At 35.3% G+C, this 21,013-nt stretch overlaps 8 protein-coding genes across 8 annotated transcripts; 4 read left to right on the forward strand and 4 right to left on the reverse strand.

Moving 5' to 3' along the window:
* The first annotated feature begins 512 nt into the window (after nt 1-512).
* PHYBLDRAFT_182355 (hypothetical protein) lies at nt 513-1,818 on the forward strand. The gene is made up of 6 exons (XM_018438605.1): nt 513-609; nt 677-732; nt 820-915; nt 1,027-1,240; nt 1,358-1,490; nt 1,689-1,818. The coding sequence occupies exons 1-6, from the start codon at nt 519-521 to the stop codon at nt 1,801-1,803; spliced, it is 705 nt and encodes a 234-aa protein (XP_018288942.1). The 5' UTR covers nt 513-518; the 3' UTR covers nt 1,804-1,818.
* Nucleotides 1,819-2,198: 380 nt separating this feature from the next.
* Nucleotides 2,199-4,978, forward strand: PHYBLDRAFT_148127 (hypothetical protein; the record flags this gene model as incomplete). The annotated part of the gene is made up of 6 exons (XM_018432014.1): nt 2,199-2,723; nt 3,651-3,942; nt 4,123-4,238; nt 4,324-4,495; nt 4,592-4,629; nt 4,892-4,978. The coding sequence occupies 6 exons, from the start codon at nt 2,199-2,201 to the stop codon at nt 4,976-4,978; spliced, it is 1,230 nt and encodes a 409-aa protein (XP_018288943.1).
* Nucleotides 4,979-5,013: 35 nt separating this feature from the next.
* On the reverse strand, nt 5,014-5,380 carry PHYBLDRAFT_148128 (hypothetical protein; the record flags this gene model as incomplete). Its single annotated transcript, XM_018432015.1, has 2 exons — nt 5,014-5,138; nt 5,251-5,380. The coding sequence occupies 2 exons, from the start codon at nt 5,378-5,380 to the stop codon at nt 5,014-5,016; spliced, it is 255 nt and encodes an 84-aa protein (XP_018288944.1).
* A 2,077-nt stretch (nt 5,381-7,457) lies between these two features.
* PHYBLDRAFT_182356 (hypothetical protein) lies at nt 7,458-8,342 on the forward strand (the record flags this gene model as incomplete). Its single annotated transcript, XM_018438606.1, has 2 exons — nt 7,458-7,510; nt 7,814-8,342. The coding sequence occupies 2 exons, from the start codon at nt 7,458-7,460 to the stop codon at nt 8,034-8,036; spliced, it is 276 nt and encodes a 91-aa protein (XP_018288945.1). The 3' UTR covers nt 8,037-8,342.
* A 138-nt stretch (nt 8,343-8,480) lies between these two features.
* Nucleotides 8,481-9,797, reverse strand: PHYBLDRAFT_87748 (hypothetical protein; the record flags this gene model as incomplete). The annotated part of the gene is made up of 2 exons (XM_018443674.1): nt 8,481-8,722; nt 8,795-9,797. Coding segments are annotated over 2 exons (1,245 nt in total), but the record flags the coding sequence as incomplete, so codon positions are not given.
* Nucleotides 9,798-11,317: 1,520 nt separating this feature from the next.
* PHYBLDRAFT_148131 (hypothetical protein) lies at nt 11,318-11,993 on the reverse strand (the record flags this gene model as incomplete). The annotated part of the gene is made up of 2 exons (XM_018432016.1): nt 11,318-11,390; nt 11,833-11,993. The coding sequence occupies 2 exons, from the start codon at nt 11,991-11,993 to the stop codon at nt 11,318-11,320; spliced, it is 234 nt and encodes a 77-aa protein (XP_018288947.1).
* A 4,404-nt stretch (nt 11,994-16,397) lies between these two features.
* On the reverse strand, nt 16,398-16,900 carry PHYBLDRAFT_103986 (heat shock factor-type transcription factor; the record flags this gene model as incomplete). Its single annotated transcript, XM_018427802.1, has 2 exons — nt 16,398-16,527; nt 16,740-16,900. Coding segments are annotated over 2 exons (291 nt in total), but the record flags the coding sequence as incomplete, so codon positions are not given.
* Nucleotides 16,901-19,591: 2,691 nt separating this feature from the next.
* PHYBLDRAFT_170989 (basic-leucine zipper transcription factor) lies at nt 19,592-20,674 on the forward strand (the record flags this gene model as incomplete). Its single annotated transcript, XM_018436461.1, has 1 exon — nt 19,592-20,674. The coding sequence occupies one exon, from the start codon at nt 19,592-19,594 to the stop codon at nt 20,672-20,674; it is 1,083 nt and encodes a 360-aa protein (XP_018288949.1).
* Between the last annotated feature and the right edge of the window lie 339 nt (nt 20,675-21,013).

Below are 21,013 nucleotides of genomic sequence, written 5' to 3' on the forward strand. Positions count from 1 at the left end.
CATATACAGACTTAAATGTGTATATGATCCCTTGATGATCTTTGCGGAGAAGACGGACACCTGAATACTCTTTTTTTTATTAGGTACAATTTGTTTTGTTTTTTTTACAAGTCCCTGTAAAAGAGTACCTGGATATAAAGGAGCTCTTTTATTCCCTTTCTTTCTTTCTTTCTTTCTTTCTTTCTATGTTTGGCCAACAAGTTTAAAAGATGATATTAAATAATAATATCATTCAATCTTTCCATTACAACTTGATGTTTTCTAGTTTATAATTAAGCTTAAATAAATACTATATATAAGTAGGTACGTAGGTACTTACATGTGTATATATATATTTGTGTAAATTTTATGTGTATTTGTGTATCTGGTACCTTTATTTTATATATACACAAATGTATAATAAACTTAATCATTCTAAATTATATTGTTATACAAGCCACCTGCTTGAACAAGGAAAACCAAAAAGGAAAAGAGGAGAAGGAAAAAAAAATGAAGTTTGTTATGCAGAAATAGTCGTGATGTTATACGATTTGAACATCCCATGTCCAGCTCAACGTGATCATCAAACGATCGAGAGACTTTTGCTAATCCTCTCTCGATTCAGTCAACGTAATAATAACAACCAAATCAACCAAACTCGAGTTACTCATCTCATCTCGTTTTTCTTTTTCTGTAGTGGACACAAGTACAATCGCACTTAACCATGTGATGGAAGGTTACAATCCAACAAAGGCAGGTTCTACAATGTGAATCAGAAGAAAGATAATAATTAACTTTTAATAAATTATTGGTATTAATATCATTTTTCTAAACTTGTAGTTCAAACGTATGGAGCCAATTGTATTCGAACAAGTCAAATATCCAGTAAACCAACTTTCTAGATTGACAATTGATACAAATACTCCTTTACCTGATGTAATATATACATATATATATATATATATATGTAAATTATTTGTAAATTTTTGTACTCAAAATATTTTTATTTTTATATGCCTTTGCCTTTGCCTTTGCTTATCTTATTAGGATGCTGTCCAAAAGGCACGCGAGTACTATGATCTGGTCTCTATTCGTACAAGTGATCCATGCGTATTTGAACAGGCGTGCACAAAACTTGCAGTGGATGTGATTGCCTTGGACTGTTCTCAGAGACTGCCTTTTCATATTGACCCGCTCTTGGTTCAAGCAGCAGTTGACCGAGACATTTATTTTGAAATCTGTTACAGTCCTGGAATTCGAGGTAAAATTATATATATTAATTATTCGTTCATTAATGTAAAACTAGATTGAATTGAATCCAATTAATGGAGAAATATCTAAAGAATTTATATTTACTCTTAATTTTATTGTGCTGTAGATGGTACTGCCCGAGGTTATTTGATTCAGATATCTAAACAATGGGCCAATTACACTGGTAAACATCATTTGTTGTTTTCTAGCGAGGCATTATCTGTCTCGGATATTCGTCCGCCTGGCTTTGTATATTACTTGTAAGTTCCTTTTTCTTCTTCTTTATATACTATGTACTTGATTATCCGTAATTTGATTGTAATAATTCAATGCAACACAAGATAATGATTATATCTATCTATATATTTCATCATAATTATCGTTATTATTTTGAAATATAATAATACTAAACAATGTTATCCTTTGTTATATGTATTCCATGCCTGGGCCTTGTACAGCGCCAAATCAATTGGGTTGCCGAATGACAAGGCAAAGTGCATGACTATGCATGATTTGAGCGTATGGATAAAGTCAAGAAGGATAAATTGTTTTTTTTCCCAAATAAATAAATAAATAAATACACAACATATACACATGTAAATAACATACAAATACCTACAAATATCACTATCACTATCACTATTACTATTACTATTGATATTTTCATGCTTTATCACTTACAGCGGAGAGAAAGACATGACATGACGTCAAGTCAAAGACTACAATCTACAACAATAGTCTTTTTAAACATTGAATTCCTATTTTAATTTTAATTTTAATTTTAATTTTTTGTTTTTGTTTTTGGTTTATTTATTTATTTATTTATTTATTTATTTTAGATTCTTACTTCTTCTTCTTCTTTTTTATTTAATTCCAACAAACACCCCCTTAACCTTTCATCTCTGCCTTTCTTTCTTTTCTATCTGATAACTTTTTTTTGTAAAAACCTGCAAACACAGACTATCCAAATGAGCTACCTTTACAGCTGCGAGCAAATCCAGGACGGAGAAGGAACAAGTGTGACGTCTGTTCTGGTCCAAGAAATCCAAGGTGAACCAGAAATCTCACCGAGTTCACTTCTCAAATCTACCAACAGCGCATACGAGATTAGCGATGCAGACACAGACTGGTCAGACATGGCTGCCTTTGAAAACGAAGACGATCTGAATTTTAGCGACACTGATGAAGATGACATTGAGGCACGTTGGTTTCCTTCTCTTCTCCAGGAATCTTTTATTCAACCTTTGGATGACAGCGATGACGAAGAAGCGCTTGATTCATCAGTCCTAGTTGAATCAGCAGTCATTGTCTCCTCAGCTGATGTTGCAGAAATCATCGAAAGCGAATACTCTGATGATGGTGATGGCGGTTTATCTACAGGTAAATCAGGATCACCAAAGTCCAGTGATCGCAGAAAGTCACGAAAGCTGTGGCGTGACAAACCTGAACAGGAAAAGCAAATCGCACAACAACAGTCACTAGTCCCTATTGAAGTGATTCATATTTACATTTGATTTTACTGAAAAGAAAAAGCACACACACACATATATATACATATATAAAAACTATCATTTTTTTTGTTCAAAAATCAATATTAAAATAAAATCGAATTATCTCAAGTTAAAGTAACAAAAAAAATTGAACAGGTACCTTACAATACTCTGTAGGTAGTTAGTTATATATATTTTATATGTATTTCGACTTGGTACAAACCTTGCTTTATTTTACATGGCTTTCACATTATACACATATAGAGTGTAAGGGATCGGTGACTCTATAAATAGTGCTTCTATAATTATTGTGTGCGTGTGTAAATAAACTCATCTATTTAAACGCAGCCAAACTAATTTCTTTAAAAACTTTCTCCACTTCTATAGACGGACTTTACAACGTTGCCGATCAACTTCTATTAATGGAAGAATAGTGTCACAAAAAAGACATACAAGCGGGAGTTAATTTTGGTTTTAAATAGCGAAAACATATCAATATTAGGAAATAAGGAGGGGAAGGATGGGGAGGGGAGCGGAAGGCAAAGAGCAAAGGGGGGGAATTATACAGTATAAGACGATTTATATAACTTTGCATCTGTAAATTTGAGCTTCAAGTTCATTGAGCATGAACCAAAAAAAAAAATCAGTTCAAGATCAAAATATAACAATCTCCAAAAAGTCTAACAGACATCTATTTACTGAATTACCAATTCCATATTACATATACCTTTTGTACCGCTTAATGAGGTGTATATTTTTTTTGATATATTTTGGTTAAAAGAAAAAGACTATAGTTTATTATTAGCGTTGGTATCAGTATTAGTATTTGGATTAGTAACAATAGTAGTATAGATATGAATACTTTGTGAAAGACACATGCTTGCCAATTCAAGATTATATCCTGATTTTGATCGACTGATACATCAATAGAGACACAAAATCATCTCTGCTGTATTGAGCCCATTCTTTTTTAAGGATAACAATAACAACAAAAGGTTTGGTATTAAGTCTGTAAGCATATTGAAGGTCGTATTTTCATATGATGCTTTTTATTACAACAACATCGGATCTGTTCTCTTCTGTAATCCAACCCGTCTCCATGCCTCCAGATCTCTTTCTGGTCAGTTGTTGTCTCAAAGAATGAAAATAGGCTTGATTTTTGTATCATTTGAATCCCATAAGACCAAATTTGATCCTCCCAACCGATTGCAAAAAAAGATGGGTACATACTCTCTGTCTGTCTAAAAAGTTCGCTCATGTGTTGGTTCAAACAAACAAACAGAAAAGGTGCGATTGGTTACATTTTCTGGCAAAGTTAAAATGGATGTTGCGGAATTTTTCCAGATTTCGCCCATCAAGCCCTTGTATATATATCTATATTATTTTTGTTTACAAAACAAAGAAGACAAGGGCAGAAGCTGGACGGCGCAAAACAACATTCGCGAAGTCACCCGACGAAGTTCTGGTTGCGGTTGTAATGGTGCTGGAAGAACTTCCCGACTTGACCAATTTCCAAGGGTAACAATGTCGTCTAACGACATCTCACGTTACAAATCAAGAAGTAGAGGAAATGAACCGGACTGACACCAATTCTCGAGTGTAGACCTTCAGGATATTGTCCGACAGGGAGGAAATGGTGGAAACTTGCACTGGAACTAAAGGTTGGTGGGGTCTTGACAGAAAAAAAAAACCTTTGGAGGGCGAGCTCGGGAATCACGGGGATGATCGCGAATGGTACAAAAAAAGCTTGGATGTGAGGGGGGTAGAGATCCAAGGTAGAGTTGGGCTTAACATAGCTATGATCTTGATAATCCGACGATCATTTTGTAGTGCCTTGGTGCTTGTATTTGAGATACTTTAATGTACAGTAGGCATATACGAAAACCAGGCAGTAGGATCTGTCAAAAAGGTAAAATATAGATGATTATCCAATATGAACCTCTTATCCGAAACAAAATAGCAATATGTCTGGATCTACCATCATTTGGAATCATCTTCAAGAAGTACTTGAGCTATTATTACCAGAATTGTTATGATTACTAATATTCAATATGAATAGATAAAAATAACTTTTAATAACTTTATTTGATTTGAAACTTCTTCAAATATAACAAAATAGTCTCAAAGTAGTCATCGCACCAACTTTTCCGATACATAAATATTACACTTAGGTCCCAACGATTTCAAATGACAGTGAGCCAGAAGAAGGGGATGGAGGGAGAGTCAATTCTTACGGACATGAGCTGGAGATAACGTGATAGAGAGTGGAATCGATGTCTATGGAAGGCGTGGTCTATCGCAAAGGAGTGGCGCGAAGGGTAAGTTTGGATAAGACAGTACGGATATCGGCATGGCAACAAACAGAGGTGGTGTCCAGATGGAGCTTAAGAACCATTGTACAAGGAGCTCTTGATGGTGCTCACACCATAACCTTCCATAGTGTTGATGCACCAAGAAGCTGATCATACAAGGAACAAATTCGGACCACATCGATAAGCTCGATTTGTGCAAAAAAAAACATATTTATTACTCAATCCAGAGTCGCCAAACCTGCGTTTGATAAGTGTGAACGCAATGAGATTCCGAGTTAGGATTCTTCGATGACAAGGGGAAGAGTAGCAAGCTGGGTGTCCACCGTGTTTTGGAAGGAGTCCAACCATATTTTGTATGGACAAGAATATCGTTTAAATCTTGGAGGAAAAAAGTGATATCTAGCGACTCAAAGCGCACCCGTAAAGCAGAGATGCTTTCTTTAAAAAAAAACTGAGCGAGATCCAAAGGTCCAGATATGACAGACAGAATGAGACAGTGGTAAATACCAGCAAAAAAGAAAGAAGATAAGATGATAGAAGCTTATATGGTTTTATTTTTTGCTGTTTCAGTAAAATATGCTTAGTATACTATGGACTTGGTATTCTCTGTTCCCTTACCTCTCAAGTGAATTGTTTCGTTTTATTTTAGGTTAAGATTCTGCAAATTTGTATGTTCAGGATTCACGATTAATAATAGTAATAAAAAGATTGCTTGTGTGGATAATTGGCTAGATATATTCACAAATATCCCAATAGCTGGTTGTCTTGAGCAAGATGAATATCAACTACAAAAGAAGATGTATTATTATTAAAGGTGAATATCTGTAAGCTATATTTCTGTTGCTTATTTGTTAACTCTTGTTTAGATGCGGGGTTTACTGGTAGAATAGAAAGATCCTTAAAGAAAAGTAAAATAAAGAAGTGTGTCTGAGTAAGAAAAAAAATTATAGTTTTGTAAGTCTGTAGACTAGGGTGAAGGAATGATATGTACTGAGATGACAGTTTGGACACAGTTTCATTAAACAATTAGTTTGTTTCTTTGGAGGGGGAAGGACTAGGAGAGAACAAGATATGGATATACATTGGACAGTACAATTCTACATGATTTTGTGTCCGAAGTCCGGCTTAGACTTGTCCCAAACGATATCCTCCTCCCCTCCTCCATCTCCCCGGTCTCTTTCCCTACACACCCTAACCAGTTTTTGAGAAATTGCTTCCTGTCCCCCTTTTCCCTTTATTCTTTCTAAAAGACATTAATAGTTTTTCTATAAAGAAGAACATAATCTATCTATATAATATTTATCTAATTTAATAACCTGAATTTTCTGTACTATGTTTATTAAGCAGAAACAAACATTGTATTGATTTAACTTGTGATATATGTTACGGATAAATCACAATTATGTATCATACATACATAGATACAAATTATATATAATTATATATATTTTGCTACAAGATATCAGTAAATATTCAAGTCAGTGAATGTGTGTGTGTGTCTGCGTGCTATATTTAAATTGGTGCTACCATGTTATTTATAAATTATTATTGTTTTTAAAGTAAAAATAAAAATAAGAATAAGAATATCATTTTTAGCTTAAAGGACTCCTCTTTGTTCTGTTGGTTATTTAATATATATATAAAGATGTATTACATTAATTATAGCTCTATAAAGCTAAAGTTATCAGATTAAAACGCACACACACACACAGACACACACACAGTGAAAGAGAGAGAGAGAGAGAGAAAAGACTATAGAACTCTTTGAAATGACTTGTATTTTTTTTTTATTGCTCTTTCAAAAATAAATAAAATATTAATAAAACTTATAATCCTTGTCCTAGGATTATGACACGAGCAACCAGTTTATTTTGTTTTACTATCATTATATGGAATTTCTCATTGTCAGCCCTTTGTTAAACACAATCACTTGACTATACTAATCGGCCTTTGTACACACTCTTACTGTGAGCATTCAATTGTTGTTATTTTACTGTTTTGACTTTGAATGGGTTTTTATGATTCATATATTAAAAACATTCAATTCAATTCAATTTGATTTGATTTTAAAAATAAATAGGCGAATCATTCTAGACATAAATTCTATATATAACTTTATTAAGAAATACACCCTTTACTTTGCTTTGCTTTGCTTTTGCTTTTGCTTTTGCTTTTGCTTTTGCTTTTGCTTTTTCTTTTAAACTTTTAGATCGGATTGCCAATGTCCCAATCTTTTTTTAGCCCCCCATGTATCGATGTGCGCCGACCAAAAACAACTTGGTTATTTATATATTGTGTATGTGCTTTTTTAACTGACTGACTGGACTTGCCAAGGATCGCCCTCATAGACCTTCAAGAGGTCTCGATCATGTGTTCACGGGTTTTTGAAGACAAGTCCCTTCTTTTTTTGGTACATTAAAGTAAAATGTACCCAAGCACGTTGTCATCTCTTTATTCGTACGCTGTCTTTGGTGTCCCGTCAAGAACAATATATAGATCAAAGGAAGAATTAAAGACATTGCCGAAAATTTATAAATATAATATTATAATAGAGCATTCTATATATAAAAATCGACCTGTCAATCCAAAAAAAAAAAGAATAAAAGAAGGCCTTGTAAATGTTTACATCTCTTTCTCATAATTCATCAAATATATATATCAAATCTTCTTCTTTCTCATCTTTACCCCCCTTCCGTTCTTACCGATCTTCCCATTTTTGAACACCAAATATATATATACATATAATTCATAAAGAAACCCCATAAATTCTGGCTCTATCAGGATGTTGCAATGTCTGGTTGATTTCACCAGAGGATGCAGACAGCAACCAAAGCACAAAGAAGGTCCTGATTCTGTCCCCCACTCCTCTTCCTCTTCTGTCCATTCCATCGCATCTTCCACCGATTGGCGAGATAACAAAGAAACCTGGTCCTTCAAGGAAGACTATGTCTCCTTCCCGAGTCTTGTAGAGACCGAAGACCAGACAGAATCCCTATGCTCATAATCATCTTTTTCTCTATTTTATTTTCTCTATTTTACTTAACCCGAACTATTCTTTGTATGTGCTGTATATGACTTTTTCTATCTTTCTTTGCTTTTACTTTGCTTTCCCTTATCCGTATGGTTCTTGTCGGCTTACCTTCTATGTATAATTTTTTATGCCTATGTATTTTCCTTTGCTTGTATATGTAAACCTTCTCTTTTCCTATTAATTTTTCCCCTTTATTTTGTGCACACTCAAGATATATACATATAAAACACAACTTTCAATGATTCTAATAAAGATGGACTAGAAAACAGAAATATATATATATATATATAAAGATCGACACATGTCTTGTTTGAATAGGCGCTCTTGCCTTTTTAATGTCACACAACAAAAACGCATTGTCAACCCTCTCTCTCTCTTATTTTTTTTCCCTTTCTTTTAGGTCATCACCGATCCTTCACGAATAGAGCGGCGAATACGATCAGACATCATTCTATCCTTGCGTCCGATCAATGAAGTGGCCTTTCCTGTCTTTCCTGCTCTGGCTGTTCTACCCACACGATGCAAATAATCCACAACAGATGTAGGGAAATCATAGAGCACAACATGGTCCACAAATGTAGTATCGATTCCACGCGAAGCAATATCAGTACTCAACAGCACATTGGTATTCAGTGTCATGTCCTCCTTTTTTGTAGTCTCTAAAGCCTTCCCATCATCCTCGTTCTTGTGTTCCCGCACATCTTCAATTGGAATCGTATCAGCTGGAGTACTAAACAGACGCAAGGTCTCATCACGGCTCATCTCTGCATCCTTGTACAGGGCCAGCGCATTGATGTTCTTGGTCTTTAGCCAATTGTGGAGAATATCAACGGCCTTTTTAGTATTACAGAACACAAGAGTCTTTCCGTCCTTGATGTTCTTCTTCAGGACCTCTAGCAGCGCCATCTGTCGGTTACCGTTAAATCGGGCAAGATCAACAAAGGACTGTTTGAGGTTCGGCAGCGCACGATGCAGAGAAGGCGTAGTGATCTTGACTAGCTTTGGGAAAAGGGTGTCCAGAACACCATGCACGGATTTTGGAAGCGTCGCAGACACAATAATAATCTTTTCTTGCACCTTTTTTTGGGCATTAATCGTCTGGAGCTGCTTGATGATCGACTGGCAGTCCTCACCCCATCCGGAATCAAATAACGAATCAGCCTCGTCAATAATCAGGTACCGTGTATCGGCCAACGACAGCGTCTCGTTCTTGACAAATGTGTTGAGTGCGGTGGGAATGGTCACCAGAATATCTACAGGTCCGTCAGCAAGACTCTCCAGAAGCTTCTGACGGGGTGTGCGCGAAGTCAGGCCAAGCGCACGGTGCTTGGCGTGGTGACTAAGCGATTTGGCTGTCTTGACGACCTGGGAGACCAGCTCGCGTGTCGGAACAAGTACAATGGCTCTGGGGTGGTCCAGACGTCGCTTTACTTTGTTGACTTCGTCCGATTTGAGCATGTGTAAGGTAGGTAAGAGATACGCAAGCGTCTTGCCGGATCCTGTCTCGGCTGCACACAGCACATGCCGATTCGAATGAAGCAGCTTTGGAATCGATAAGGCCTGGATCTCGGTCGGTAAAGGATCTTCAATGTCTTTGAGGTGACCTAATCTTACGGCCGAAAGTACTTCGGGTGACAATCCGAGATCATCAAATGTCTGTTTGGCCAAGAACTCAGTCAGTTCCTGGACATTTTCTTTTTGTGCTGGTTTGACGATTTCTTTTGGTTTTGATTTCGAATCGATATTGGATCTGATTGTCTCGAGACGTCTTTTGACTGGTACATAGGGTGCATTGGCACTCTTGGGTCTATGTGACTTGATATTGTTTTTGAGCATGTCACGACGTTCCTTTCCTGTCATGCCGTCGGGCTTAAGATGTTTGGTGAGAGTTGAGATGTTGGGGCGCTTCATTTGAGCTCGTTTGGTTGCGACTACAGGGGTGGAAGAGAATTGGCACAATTGCTGAATACAAATGGTTCGTGCCTGAATTGGTCGCCATGGTGACAGGAATACAGCGATCATGGAGGATTTAGAAAGAAAATTAGGTCAATAAAAAAAATAATAGAGAGAAAATGAATTTGGACCAGAAAAATTTAAAAAAATAATAATAATAATAATAATAAAAATAATAAAATCGGACAGGACCGCTACACACAGGGCGCCTATTGAAAGACTCTACACACACACTCACACACTCATATATCATATATATAAACACAGGCACAGGCACATATAGGGTTTTCTCTCTTTCTTGTCTTGGCATTTATTTTATCTTATCTTTTAAACAACAAAAAAAAGGAATTCTATTTGGCGTACATTATTGAAAGGAAGTATATGTTACTCATGCAATTGTACAGTTTTTTGACTGTAATTTAAGATATTTGTGTACATGAAACCGCTTATTTTGTAACCAAGGAATTCTACAAAGTACAATTTCCGCTTTTGTTTGATTATACAATTTATATATAAAAAAAGAGAGAGAGAGAAAAGGTTGGGTATACTCTTATCAATCTTGGTGTTTAACCAACTGTGGATAGTTGTGTGGGGCCAAAGTTATTTATTTGGCTGCCTACCCAGGTACAACGCACGCACACATGCACGCGCTTTGAAGCTCCTCGCAGGCAAGTGTTCCGTAAATCCATAAAATGACTCATGTTAGAAAGCTTTCTTCATAGACATCTCCGTTTCTGCGGAATAACAAAATTGGACATCTGTCTTTGTATCCAGAAAATCCATTTTTATGTATTTATGTATTTATTTATTTACAAAAGCTTATAAACATGTTCCAATTGCTTAGTTTTATCCTATTCTTATATATATAGAGTAATTAAGAGTAAATGTGAGAAATAATTTGTGTGTGGTGTATCATACCCTATAGAAAGAAAAATAGGCGATTTTAGTGAATTGTTGCGTTTTCCGGGGTTTAAGGTGTCTTGTAGTTGAATTTTAATTAAGCACCAATTTCTCTCTCTCTCTTGTATAGTCTACTTTTTTTTTGTAGTCAAAGCAAAACATCTTTTTCTTAGCCTTTTCAACCCATTGCAAAACTAAATACCAAGTTATTCAAATCTAATGGCTTACCAGCGGTAGCTTGGGTGGGTCCTAAGCGGTAACCAGGACAAAATCTTTTTATCTTCGTTGAATTCTAGTCAGACTTTGTCTCAAACGACGACCCTCCTAGAGATCTTCTTCTGCTTGTCTTCTGGCACTTACAATCTTAATGGTGCCGGTAAATCTATTAGGGTGGGGCTATATTAGCGAGAGTTTTCGACTTGCTTAAAGGTTCGAAGGGAAATCCGGGAGCACGAAAAATAGTGCTTGGAAGTACTAAATGTATCAAACAAACAAAGATCAAATTCATGCTTACAAAGTAGATATCTAAATACTACACCACTGGTTGTTTTATGACTATGTTTGTGAGATACAGACCAGTCTTTTACCATTAATGCAGAAGGTTAACCAAATTCAGAACTGATATTGCTTTCTAGACATTATTTAGCTTTGGATTGGTTAATATAGAAGGAAAGGCGAAACTTGCGAAATAAATCTTTGGTTGGTTTGAATTTTGGTATTTTCGTAAAATAAGCAGAGGATAGAGATAATTACAGTAATATAGGCATAGTTGTGACAATAAATAAGCTCACAATTTTATCTTGTCATTTCTGTTATATAGAAGGCAGTGCTATGCTCAAACAGTAACAAAGAGACATCAGTAAAAATATCTTGCGTAATATATATGTCAAGATCGAATAATGGATTGCGTGATAACTTGGTAAGAAATGTGTATCTCATAAGTGCGAAGGTGTTGGTGACAATTGTGTGGACTTTAGCGACAAGGACTTGTAGAGGTCCAAGAAACTCAGGACTCCACCCCGTTGCCTTTATTGATGCCTTGACAGTAATGGCTCGGAATGGGGTAGCTTCGTTCATTGTCTTCTAATCCACAGTGGACTAGAGATATGAGGTTTGGGCAGTACTTTTGAAAGTGCCAATTTGTAGTGATATACTAAGATATCGGGTAAGTATATATGCTGCAGGTCAGTCAATAGATTACTTACAAGAGTAAAGAACAAAGGTATGTAGAGTTTAAAATTCTTGCCTGTCAATCGTGCCGTCTTTTATAGACTTTTATGTATGTGACTTTGACACATGAGAATATAGTATATAATTGACCGGATAAATATAATGATTGATTGATATAAAGGAGAGCTGCCTAAAGATATTAATCATTTCATTATTATCCTGCAAATATATCAAAATAAAATTTAGTTCCTTGTATCTGTATTGGCGTCTTATATTCGTTGTTCTGAATTTTATGTGCCTATCACTAAAAACTTACTGAGAATATGTGTGGGCGTGTATAATTTATCTTGAAGAATAGTGCGTAAGCATTGTATTGCTTGCAAACCTTCTCAAAGCCTTTTATCATAGGAATTGAATAATAATATTAATATGATTGATTTGAAGAACTTGTAACTTTGATACTTCTTGCAGTTAGGCTTAGGGTGATATTCAATTATCATTAGAGAACCCGTTGGGATGTGATATTTTCAAAGACTGCTAAAAAGAACTATTAGTGAAACCCAGTCAAAAAAAAGAAAAAACTCAACCACATAATGAAAACCTAAGTACTGTGACAAACATAAGAGAGATACATCTTAATAAGCTTGGCTTTTCAAGACTTGTTTTCTTAAGTATATATATAGAGACGACTCTTGACTATAATATGTTTATGTTTGAAGGTGAAAAAACAGGCTCAGTTTTTAATAAAGACTTGGTGATGAAATGGCCTCCCTCAGTAAAACTTACATCTTTTCGTTGGAATTTCAATCGCCGTGTACAATAAAAGTGAGTGAAAATCCTAAATTTTCACTCGACAACGGGTTCTCTATTATGTATTTTGAACTAATTTTGAACTTTTTTTTTTTTTAAAAAAAAAAGGTGTGGACAGTCATAAATTAGTCTGATTGACTAAGTTCTGGATGAAGTTGTTTTACTCTTTTTTTGCCCTTTTTTTGAACTTTTAGTCTGTCCACACCAAGAGTACAAGCTATTATCTTTATAGCCATTGTCGCTCTTTGCATTCTCTCTAACACCAAACAAATACAAAAAATTCTTCTATACCACTCTCAGGATAAATCCTTTCGATCAAAACGTTACTTTGACGCTATTATATATTGTGACTAAGAAAAATAATATAGTACACACACACAGTATTCTTTGCATTTCATCCTTACACAACAACAACCAAATAGTAAAGTATCTAATATATAGTAAAATTGATATTGACCTATAATTCAAAAGAGTGAATATATATAAATATTATAAATGTCTGGATATCAAGGAGTACACTTTAACTTGTCTCTGATTTTGTTAATTTTAGAACAGACTACAATAAATACCTATACATATGCGTGTGTGTGTCCCAGAGATCATATACTCGTTTGAAAATGATGATACTAATAGTAATAATAGCTGACCCAAATACACGAACAATTAATTCATATAATATGTCCTGACAACACGGTAAATAAAAAATAATAATGTTGCTCTCATTAAAACAGCATTTATAAAGGTCTGCTTTTAAGAATAACAATAACAAGCAAAAAAATTAACGTCGAAAACATCATTTGCCAATGACATCCTTTATGTCTATATATCTATATACATATAGCAAGTATGATACCTGGTTTTAATTTGATAAGCTTATCATATCTGTTTTTTTTTCTGTATTTTTTTTTGTTCTTTTTTATCTGAAATATACAAATCTAGTCTGCCTCTGCAAAATCTCAATATTTGTCTGAAACCTTCTTTCTCTCTTTCTCTCCACCCCTCTTTTTATTTTTATACTCAATATATATAGGGGAGACAATCAAGCAGGGCCCTGTGAGGGTTTTCAATACAACGATGTGTGTGCTCTTTAGGATGAACAACTCACCCTTTCTGAAAGTCCGCCTTCAATCCAAGACTTCAGGTTATTCAATGGCGCCACTAAATCTACATAATTAAAAGAATTTATTTCTTGGAAACATAATATTAGTATGGTATTAATATCCATTCAATGGACTTTACTTTTTTTTTTGATGTGAATATATATATATATATATCTTTTCTACTTTCGTTTTAATTGAAACCTAATTTTATCTCTTCCTGCGTATGTGGCAATATGAGTAACCCAAATCAACTACTAATACTATTACTATTATTATTATTTCTTATCAAATAATAGCAATAATAATGATATTGAATTGTTCGAGGTGTGTACAAATTTTAGGCAAATATTCTATATATAAATTAAAGGCATTTCATCAAGATTACTGACATTGATTGGGTTTTAGACATATATAATAATTCCAAGTACGTTTTCGGGTACTCTTTTGTAAGAAGCTAATGATTGTATTTAGGTGAGTATATATTCAGGATAAACATATTTTCTCAATAGTAAGTAAAAATAAGTGAATGTCTAATTAGATCAAACAAGATCTTGAGTATCGATAAAGAAACCAAGACTTTTACGAATTGTATTAGAAACCGTCTATGTGTGATAAACAATTCAAGGTCAAAATGATAATTATATTATAGAATTTTCCTATACCCTGGCCTTGTGTTCAATTGTCAAGCTTGCGATAAAAAAAACATAAAACAAAATGATGTCCTGTCTTTTTCTTTTTCCTTTATAGATAATATCATAGTATATCACATCCTATTTACTTTTTTTTGATTTTTTGATTTATTTTTTCTTATCCTTTAATTCTAATTTAGGAAATAAATACATGGAGATAGGCAAAAATGCCGCTATGAACACACAATCCGTTGATGTAGTCATGGCAAACCTTATACATCATTGTCAGTTAAACAACAACAGTAACAGCAGAAAACCCCATGGGTTTCAAGTGTTTCTTTCTGGCTTTCATATATACATATATATATATATATATATATATGTGAGAAAGATAGAGAGAGAGAGAGAGAGAGTGAGTGTGTGTGTGTGTGTGTGTGCCAAATCAGCTTTAATACGCCGTAAGAACAATTTTGTTTTGTTTCTTAAAAAAAATCCAAGATCTATCTATTGTATTTAAATACAGCAAGAGGTAGAGAAAAGAGAAGAAAAAAGAGAGAAATGTGTGTATTTTATAAAGAGTTTGTGGTACAGTATGAAAATAACATGACATGGAATGGCAAGACAACACTAGTGGAAACATCTTATGTTGAGGAGGGTAAGTTTGGTTAAATTTGGCTGAGTAAGTCAAGTATAATGAATGGCTAAAAAAGAAAAAGAAAGTAAGTGTGTTTTAAAGGCTAAGTTTGACCATGTCCATTGAAACCAAAATTGAAACCAAGTTGCATATCTGTTGGAATAATGGGTATCTGTTGTGATTGTTGATACCCAACATTGTTTTGAAAAGCGTTCTCGGTTGTAAGTACAGTGTGAGGCGTGTGTGGACTCTGTGATCCGTATACACTTGTAACATCTTCATCAGGTGCAAAAGGGTTATGGCTCCCACTAGGTGAAAGGGGAGTATTGAGTGCAGAATGATATACACTCAAAGATGGCGAAACAGGTTGGGTTGTATCAAGGGTTGGTATGGAAATATTAAGACGTGGTGGTTGCTGCTGCTGTTGCTGCTGCTGCTGCTGTAAGTTCTGTGTTTGGACGGTTAACGGAGCAACAGGACGAGTAGGCAGAGATGATGAATTCTGATATTGAGATTGTTGGTGGAGAGATTGGTACTGGTGCTGGTGCTGGTGTTGATGTTGATGTTGGTCATGGTTATGTTGTTGTTGTTGGTCATGGTTATGTTGTTGTTGTTGTTGTTGTTGTTGTTGTTGTTGCTGATGATTTTGAGATTGTTGAGATTGTTGCTGATACTGATGTTGGTTCGGAGAGTGATTGTTAAGGAGGTACATGTTTTGCATCTGTGTGCCATTTCCATTGGCATCCGGAGAAGTAATATAAATGGGAGGCGGTCGTTCTGGTTCTGGCTTGATGGCATACTGTTCAAAGGAGAGTTCGGGTGGTGCTTGCACTGCTTAAAGTGATCAATGCTCGATCGAGGACTGTGCACATGTGCTCTAAACTATTAATTTTTTTTTGAAAAAAAGCTTACTTGAAGAACCATATTGTTTGGATACATAGTCCATTAGCTTGTTCATCATCTGCTGTTGTACTTCCTGGCGTTTCCTTGTCTCAGCAAGCTCGCCTACAACCTCTGCAATATTTTCCTGCAGATGAACCAGCTGCTGCATCATGTCTGATTGAGTCACCTGCAGGACAGACATGTGTGAATTCAAATCGCCGTTATTGTCACGGCGGACTACTTCAGCCTCCAATGCTTTACGCTTAATTTCATCAAGCAGATCTGGGCGACCTCTCATGAATTTCGGATGAGAGAACTCCCAGATCTGATTCTCTGCTAGTGTTCGATGCCCTCTTGGAGATTTGTTGACCTTGTGAAACCCATACCTGTACCGAAACACATAGATAATACAGACACACACACACACACACACACACACATATATATATATATACATATACATATACATATACATATACATATACATATACATATACATATACATATACATAGGTACATATATGTATATGTATATATAAAAGGAGCAAGAAACATGAATTTATGTAAGCACTTATAAGCCATTGACAGCAAAGTCTACAGTACTTGCATATTCAATTGACGAACAAAGCTACTAAAATTGTTGTGCTTGAAGTGCTTGGGTAGGACGTCTCTCGAAAACTCGGTAATATTGCACACAATGAACGATGTTCCGGAGTACGTCCATGCAATTAAATGCTGGTACTGTTTGTCAATCACCATACTACAAAGGCATGTTGACCAGGTCAGCACAGCACAGCTCATGAAGTCCAGATGATCCGATTACTTGAACAACTTATGTACAAAGGTATTTCCGCTTCCAGTCTTGCTCGGTTGCGTAGAAGGTGGCTGAAGCGACATTTGTTGTGAGAATTGATTCTGCAGTTGATCCCATGGTAAGTCTCCCGGTGAGTTGTAAGGAGAGCTAAGTGGTGATGCAAGTGGTGAGTTCAACGGCGATCCTGAAGAGACTGAGCTGCCATTGAATACTGAATGTGAGGACATTGATGGATTTGTAGAGTAATCCTCTCAAAAGCTTAATTGATGGCGCGATCTCTGGATGATGCAAAATACACCTGTGAAACTAAGAAAAGAGAACTAGATAATAGAGTAGTCGATTGGATTCAGCAGGTTACCATTGACCTGTGTCACGTGCATGGGGATTGGCTCCTGTTGTTGGCTAATTCCATCAAAGACCAGTTCAAGGAAAATAATGTAAAAATAAAAATAATTGCCGGATATGATTGGTCGATCGGAAGAAATAGGCATACGTTATCACGCCAAAGAAAACTAAAAATAAGCACACAAGCACGCACAAGCACACAAGCACGCACGAACACACGCATACACTTCGACACCTTTTTCTCCTGTTCTTTCTTTCTGTCTTTCTTTGTCCATACATATAGCATAGAGAACAATGAAACGAATCGTGAAGAAGCAAATAAGGTTAAATAAGCGGTTACCGCACCAGTTCATGAACCCCTTTGTAATCAACACAGTCTTTTTTTTTATTTATTTTAAAGGAGAAAAAAAGAAGCTTTGATAAAAGCAGTAAACGCTATAGATTTGATGAATAAGATCTTTTAAGATTTATTATTATTATCATTATTCTTATTTAAAATCTAGAAGGGTATCTGTGTGAGTATTGGTATCATGGCTAAATAAATTATCAGTTATATATATATATGACCAGCAAGTAGGAAGATGATGTTCAAGTAAATTAAGAAAATGTTATTTAGAACAATAGAATACAGCGATCATATCTTGGTAGCATTCTGAAGCCTACGCGAAGAATTGTATTAAGTGTAGCTCATGTTGAGTAAATCCAAGTACTAATGGTAAATAATGATCAATATCAAAATCAGGTTTATGGATTAGGCAAAGTTTAGCTCGAGTAAGATTTTATTGGATTTAGTAGGCAGGTAGAGTCAAGAGATCTCTAAACCAAGAGGAAGTAAAAAGGTCTTGTGAAGATGACTGTAGAAAAACTATAAGAATTGTTATTGTTTTCTGTATGTATGAGTATCTGTTGGTGTGGTCAGATATGCAATTATTATTTTTTCATAGTTTGATTGCATTACATTGTATTTAGACTTATTAAAGTGGTCGATTATTTGTTAATTATTGAGCTGTTTTTGACCACTGTGGACAAAGACATTCTACAAGACTAGATTTTTATTGAAGAACTGTAGAACTTTTTGACTTGTTAGCTTCTAGGAGAAGACGTACCTTTTCAAACTACTGGCATTTTCCTTTGACAAGTATTTGCATTGAAAAATACGGAAACACAAACAAATGGTTGTACAATCACGGATTTCAATATGTAGAACTGGGTACTTTTGTGAATAGAAATATTAACCATAATAAGGTATCATGGTCCTGCTGGTGGTGGTGGTTGTGATGCTAGCCCTAGTGCTGGTTATTACAGTATTGCGGCTACAGTGTTCTACCAATGGAATCACAAGATACGTTCGGTTTGTGTATCAACAGCAGTTGAATTCATTTATCAGCCCTCACATTTCACCACTATCCAAATTTTATTATTTATTTGTTTGTTTGTTTTTAACGTCTTGCAAATATTCCTTCCCTCCCCCTTGTCATATCTAACTTCAGCTTGACAACAATTTCTCTTACAAATTGTTTAAGTTGTAATGATAGTGTTTTCTTGACCAGAATCCTATTTTTTTGTATGTATATCTAGTATTCACTCTTTATATATAGGTAAAGCACAAAGGTTTCTGCTTTAATAGATTCTCTTGCCTATTATTCATCCCTAGTACTCTCTTATTTCTCATTATTCTTATTCTTATTTACTTCACTATATTCTAAAGTGCAATGAAGATGGACCTAGCTAGCTGTACAATGTAAGTTTTATTTCTTTTTCTTTTTCTGGAAACCTAAACAAGTATGTTACTCATTGAAATGTGTATGTGGGGGAGTTTTTTTTTTCAATTGCATTTGAATTCTTTCAAACTAGTGATTCCAATAGCGAGATCGTTTTTATGATGTGCAATAGTATTTCTAAACTGGTAGTGTGACTTGAATTACAATATAAAGGAAAATTCCAACAACATCAACAATAACAAAGAAGGGTGAGATTCCTAAATTTTCTTTCTTTTTTAAAAGAAGCATAGTCTTCTTGTAGTAATAGAAGAAGTAGAATTAGAATTAGAATTAGAAATATGAGAATTCTAATGCGTAAATTGAAAAATACAATAAATACTATTTTACTGTATGTAATGTATGTAATTTATGTATTTTGCAGCAAAACATTCTTTTTTTTAAAAAAAAAAAAAATCATCGCCGTTGAAAATATAAAAAGAAAATATAAAATATATAAAATAAATAAAAAATTGGACACTGAGTTAAATTCACATCTGCTACTGATCATGATAATTGTCTATTTCGCCAGGGATGAAATTGGACGGTTTTTGCAGTGCTACCTCTTCTCTTAAAACCGACGCCTCTTACTTTAGAAACACGCCTTACCCTGTTGATCAGCAGCCGACACACCCTTTATACACAAGAAACATGAATAATCCTTCTTTTACCCAGAACTATAATATCTACCCAGACGCAGAAATCATCAATCCAGATGTTAATGCTATGCTTGACGACTGGCTCACCACAGACCTAGCTCAGTCTGGCTTCCTTCACAGTCCAAAACCCAGCCCTGAAATAGGATCTCTAAACATGTATCTTGGCCCACCTTCTGTCCAACAAGACATCATCAACAACAACAATACTGATCATGGCACAAACCAGACCCCAAAGAAAGAATATGATTATGAAATGGATATCTCGAGTGTATCTTCACCTCAACAAACATCATTACTATCATATCCAGCAGAACCTTCCAACCTCACCACGATCACAACCACAACCACAACCACCCATACAAACCCACATACACATACGAATCCACACACGCCCACACATACGCCCACAACCACAACCACCTCTACAGTTGCCCCATCCCAGTTTTTCACTCTAAAGTTTGTTTCCCCACAACCCTACCAAGGTGTTGTTGAGTTTGACCAGCGGCCTGACAATAGAACCCGATCAGTGCCAGCCATGTTCATCCCTCAGCAAGAAATAGCTGAACCCAGTCGACCGAGCACACTTTCGATCGTTCCCTCCCATACCATCAGTGCCTCAACCCCTGCCTTCTCAGCTAACCCTCGGTCTAGGAAACAGACCACGTCTTCCGACTCTGTTGATGACGAAGGCAGTGTTGTGGATGATGTGGCAGCCAAGCGACAAAAGAACACTGATGCTGCTCGGCGTTCGAGACTAAAGAAAGTGATGAAGATGGAAAGTCTAGAAAAGCATGTTGCCGAACTAGAGCAAAAGAACTCTACTCTCATGTTGCGTGTTGCTGTCCTTGACACCGAAAAAGCCAATCTCTTGGCAAAAGAAGTAGCCTTTCAAAATAGAATCACTACCCTTGAAGCACAATTGGCAGAAGCCCACAGAATATTGGCCTCTCGACCTTGATAGACTTTTATTTATATTTATTTATATTTATACATTTTGATTTTTTGATTTTTTTTACAGTGTACGTCTAAATTGACCAATAAAATCTATCTATCTATTTTTTTCCCATTTTTTTTTAAAGAAGTCTTTTTTTATCGGAAGCCAATAAAATAAAAGCTAAGTTATCTACACGACAATATACACCCTAATATACATGTGCATATATATATATATATATATATATATATATTGAGCAAGAGAGAGAGTATAGGATGGGGGGGGGGGATAATTTGACAGTCAGATTAGTCCATTTCTCTTTTGTTACTTTTAAAAAAAAAAAAAAAAAGGAAATTTTTGTAC

Source organism: Phycomyces blakesleeanus (assembly GCF_001638985.1).
Source record: "Phycomyces blakesleeanus NRRL 1555(-) unplaced genomic scaffold PHYBLscaffold_17, whole genome shotgun sequence".
Taxonomy (NCBI): Eukaryota; Fungi; Mucoromycota; class Mucoromycetes; order Mucorales; family Phycomycetaceae; genus Phycomyces; species Phycomyces blakesleeanus.

Excerpts from the sequence above, each read along its gene's own strand:
- PHYBLDRAFT_182355 (XM_018438605.1), top strand. The coding sequence starts at position 519 with ATGTTATACGATTTGAACATCCCATGTCCAGCTCAACGTGATCATCAA. Across the intron at positions 1,241-1,357 it reads TTACAGTCCTGGAATTCGAG|ATGGTACTGCCCGAGGTTAT; the intron begins GTAAAATTATAT and ends ATTGTGCTGTAG. Across the intron at positions 1,491-1,688 it reads CCTGGCTTTGTATATTACTT|CGCCAAATCAATTGGGTTGC; the intron begins GTAAGTTCCTTT and ends GGCCTTGTACAG.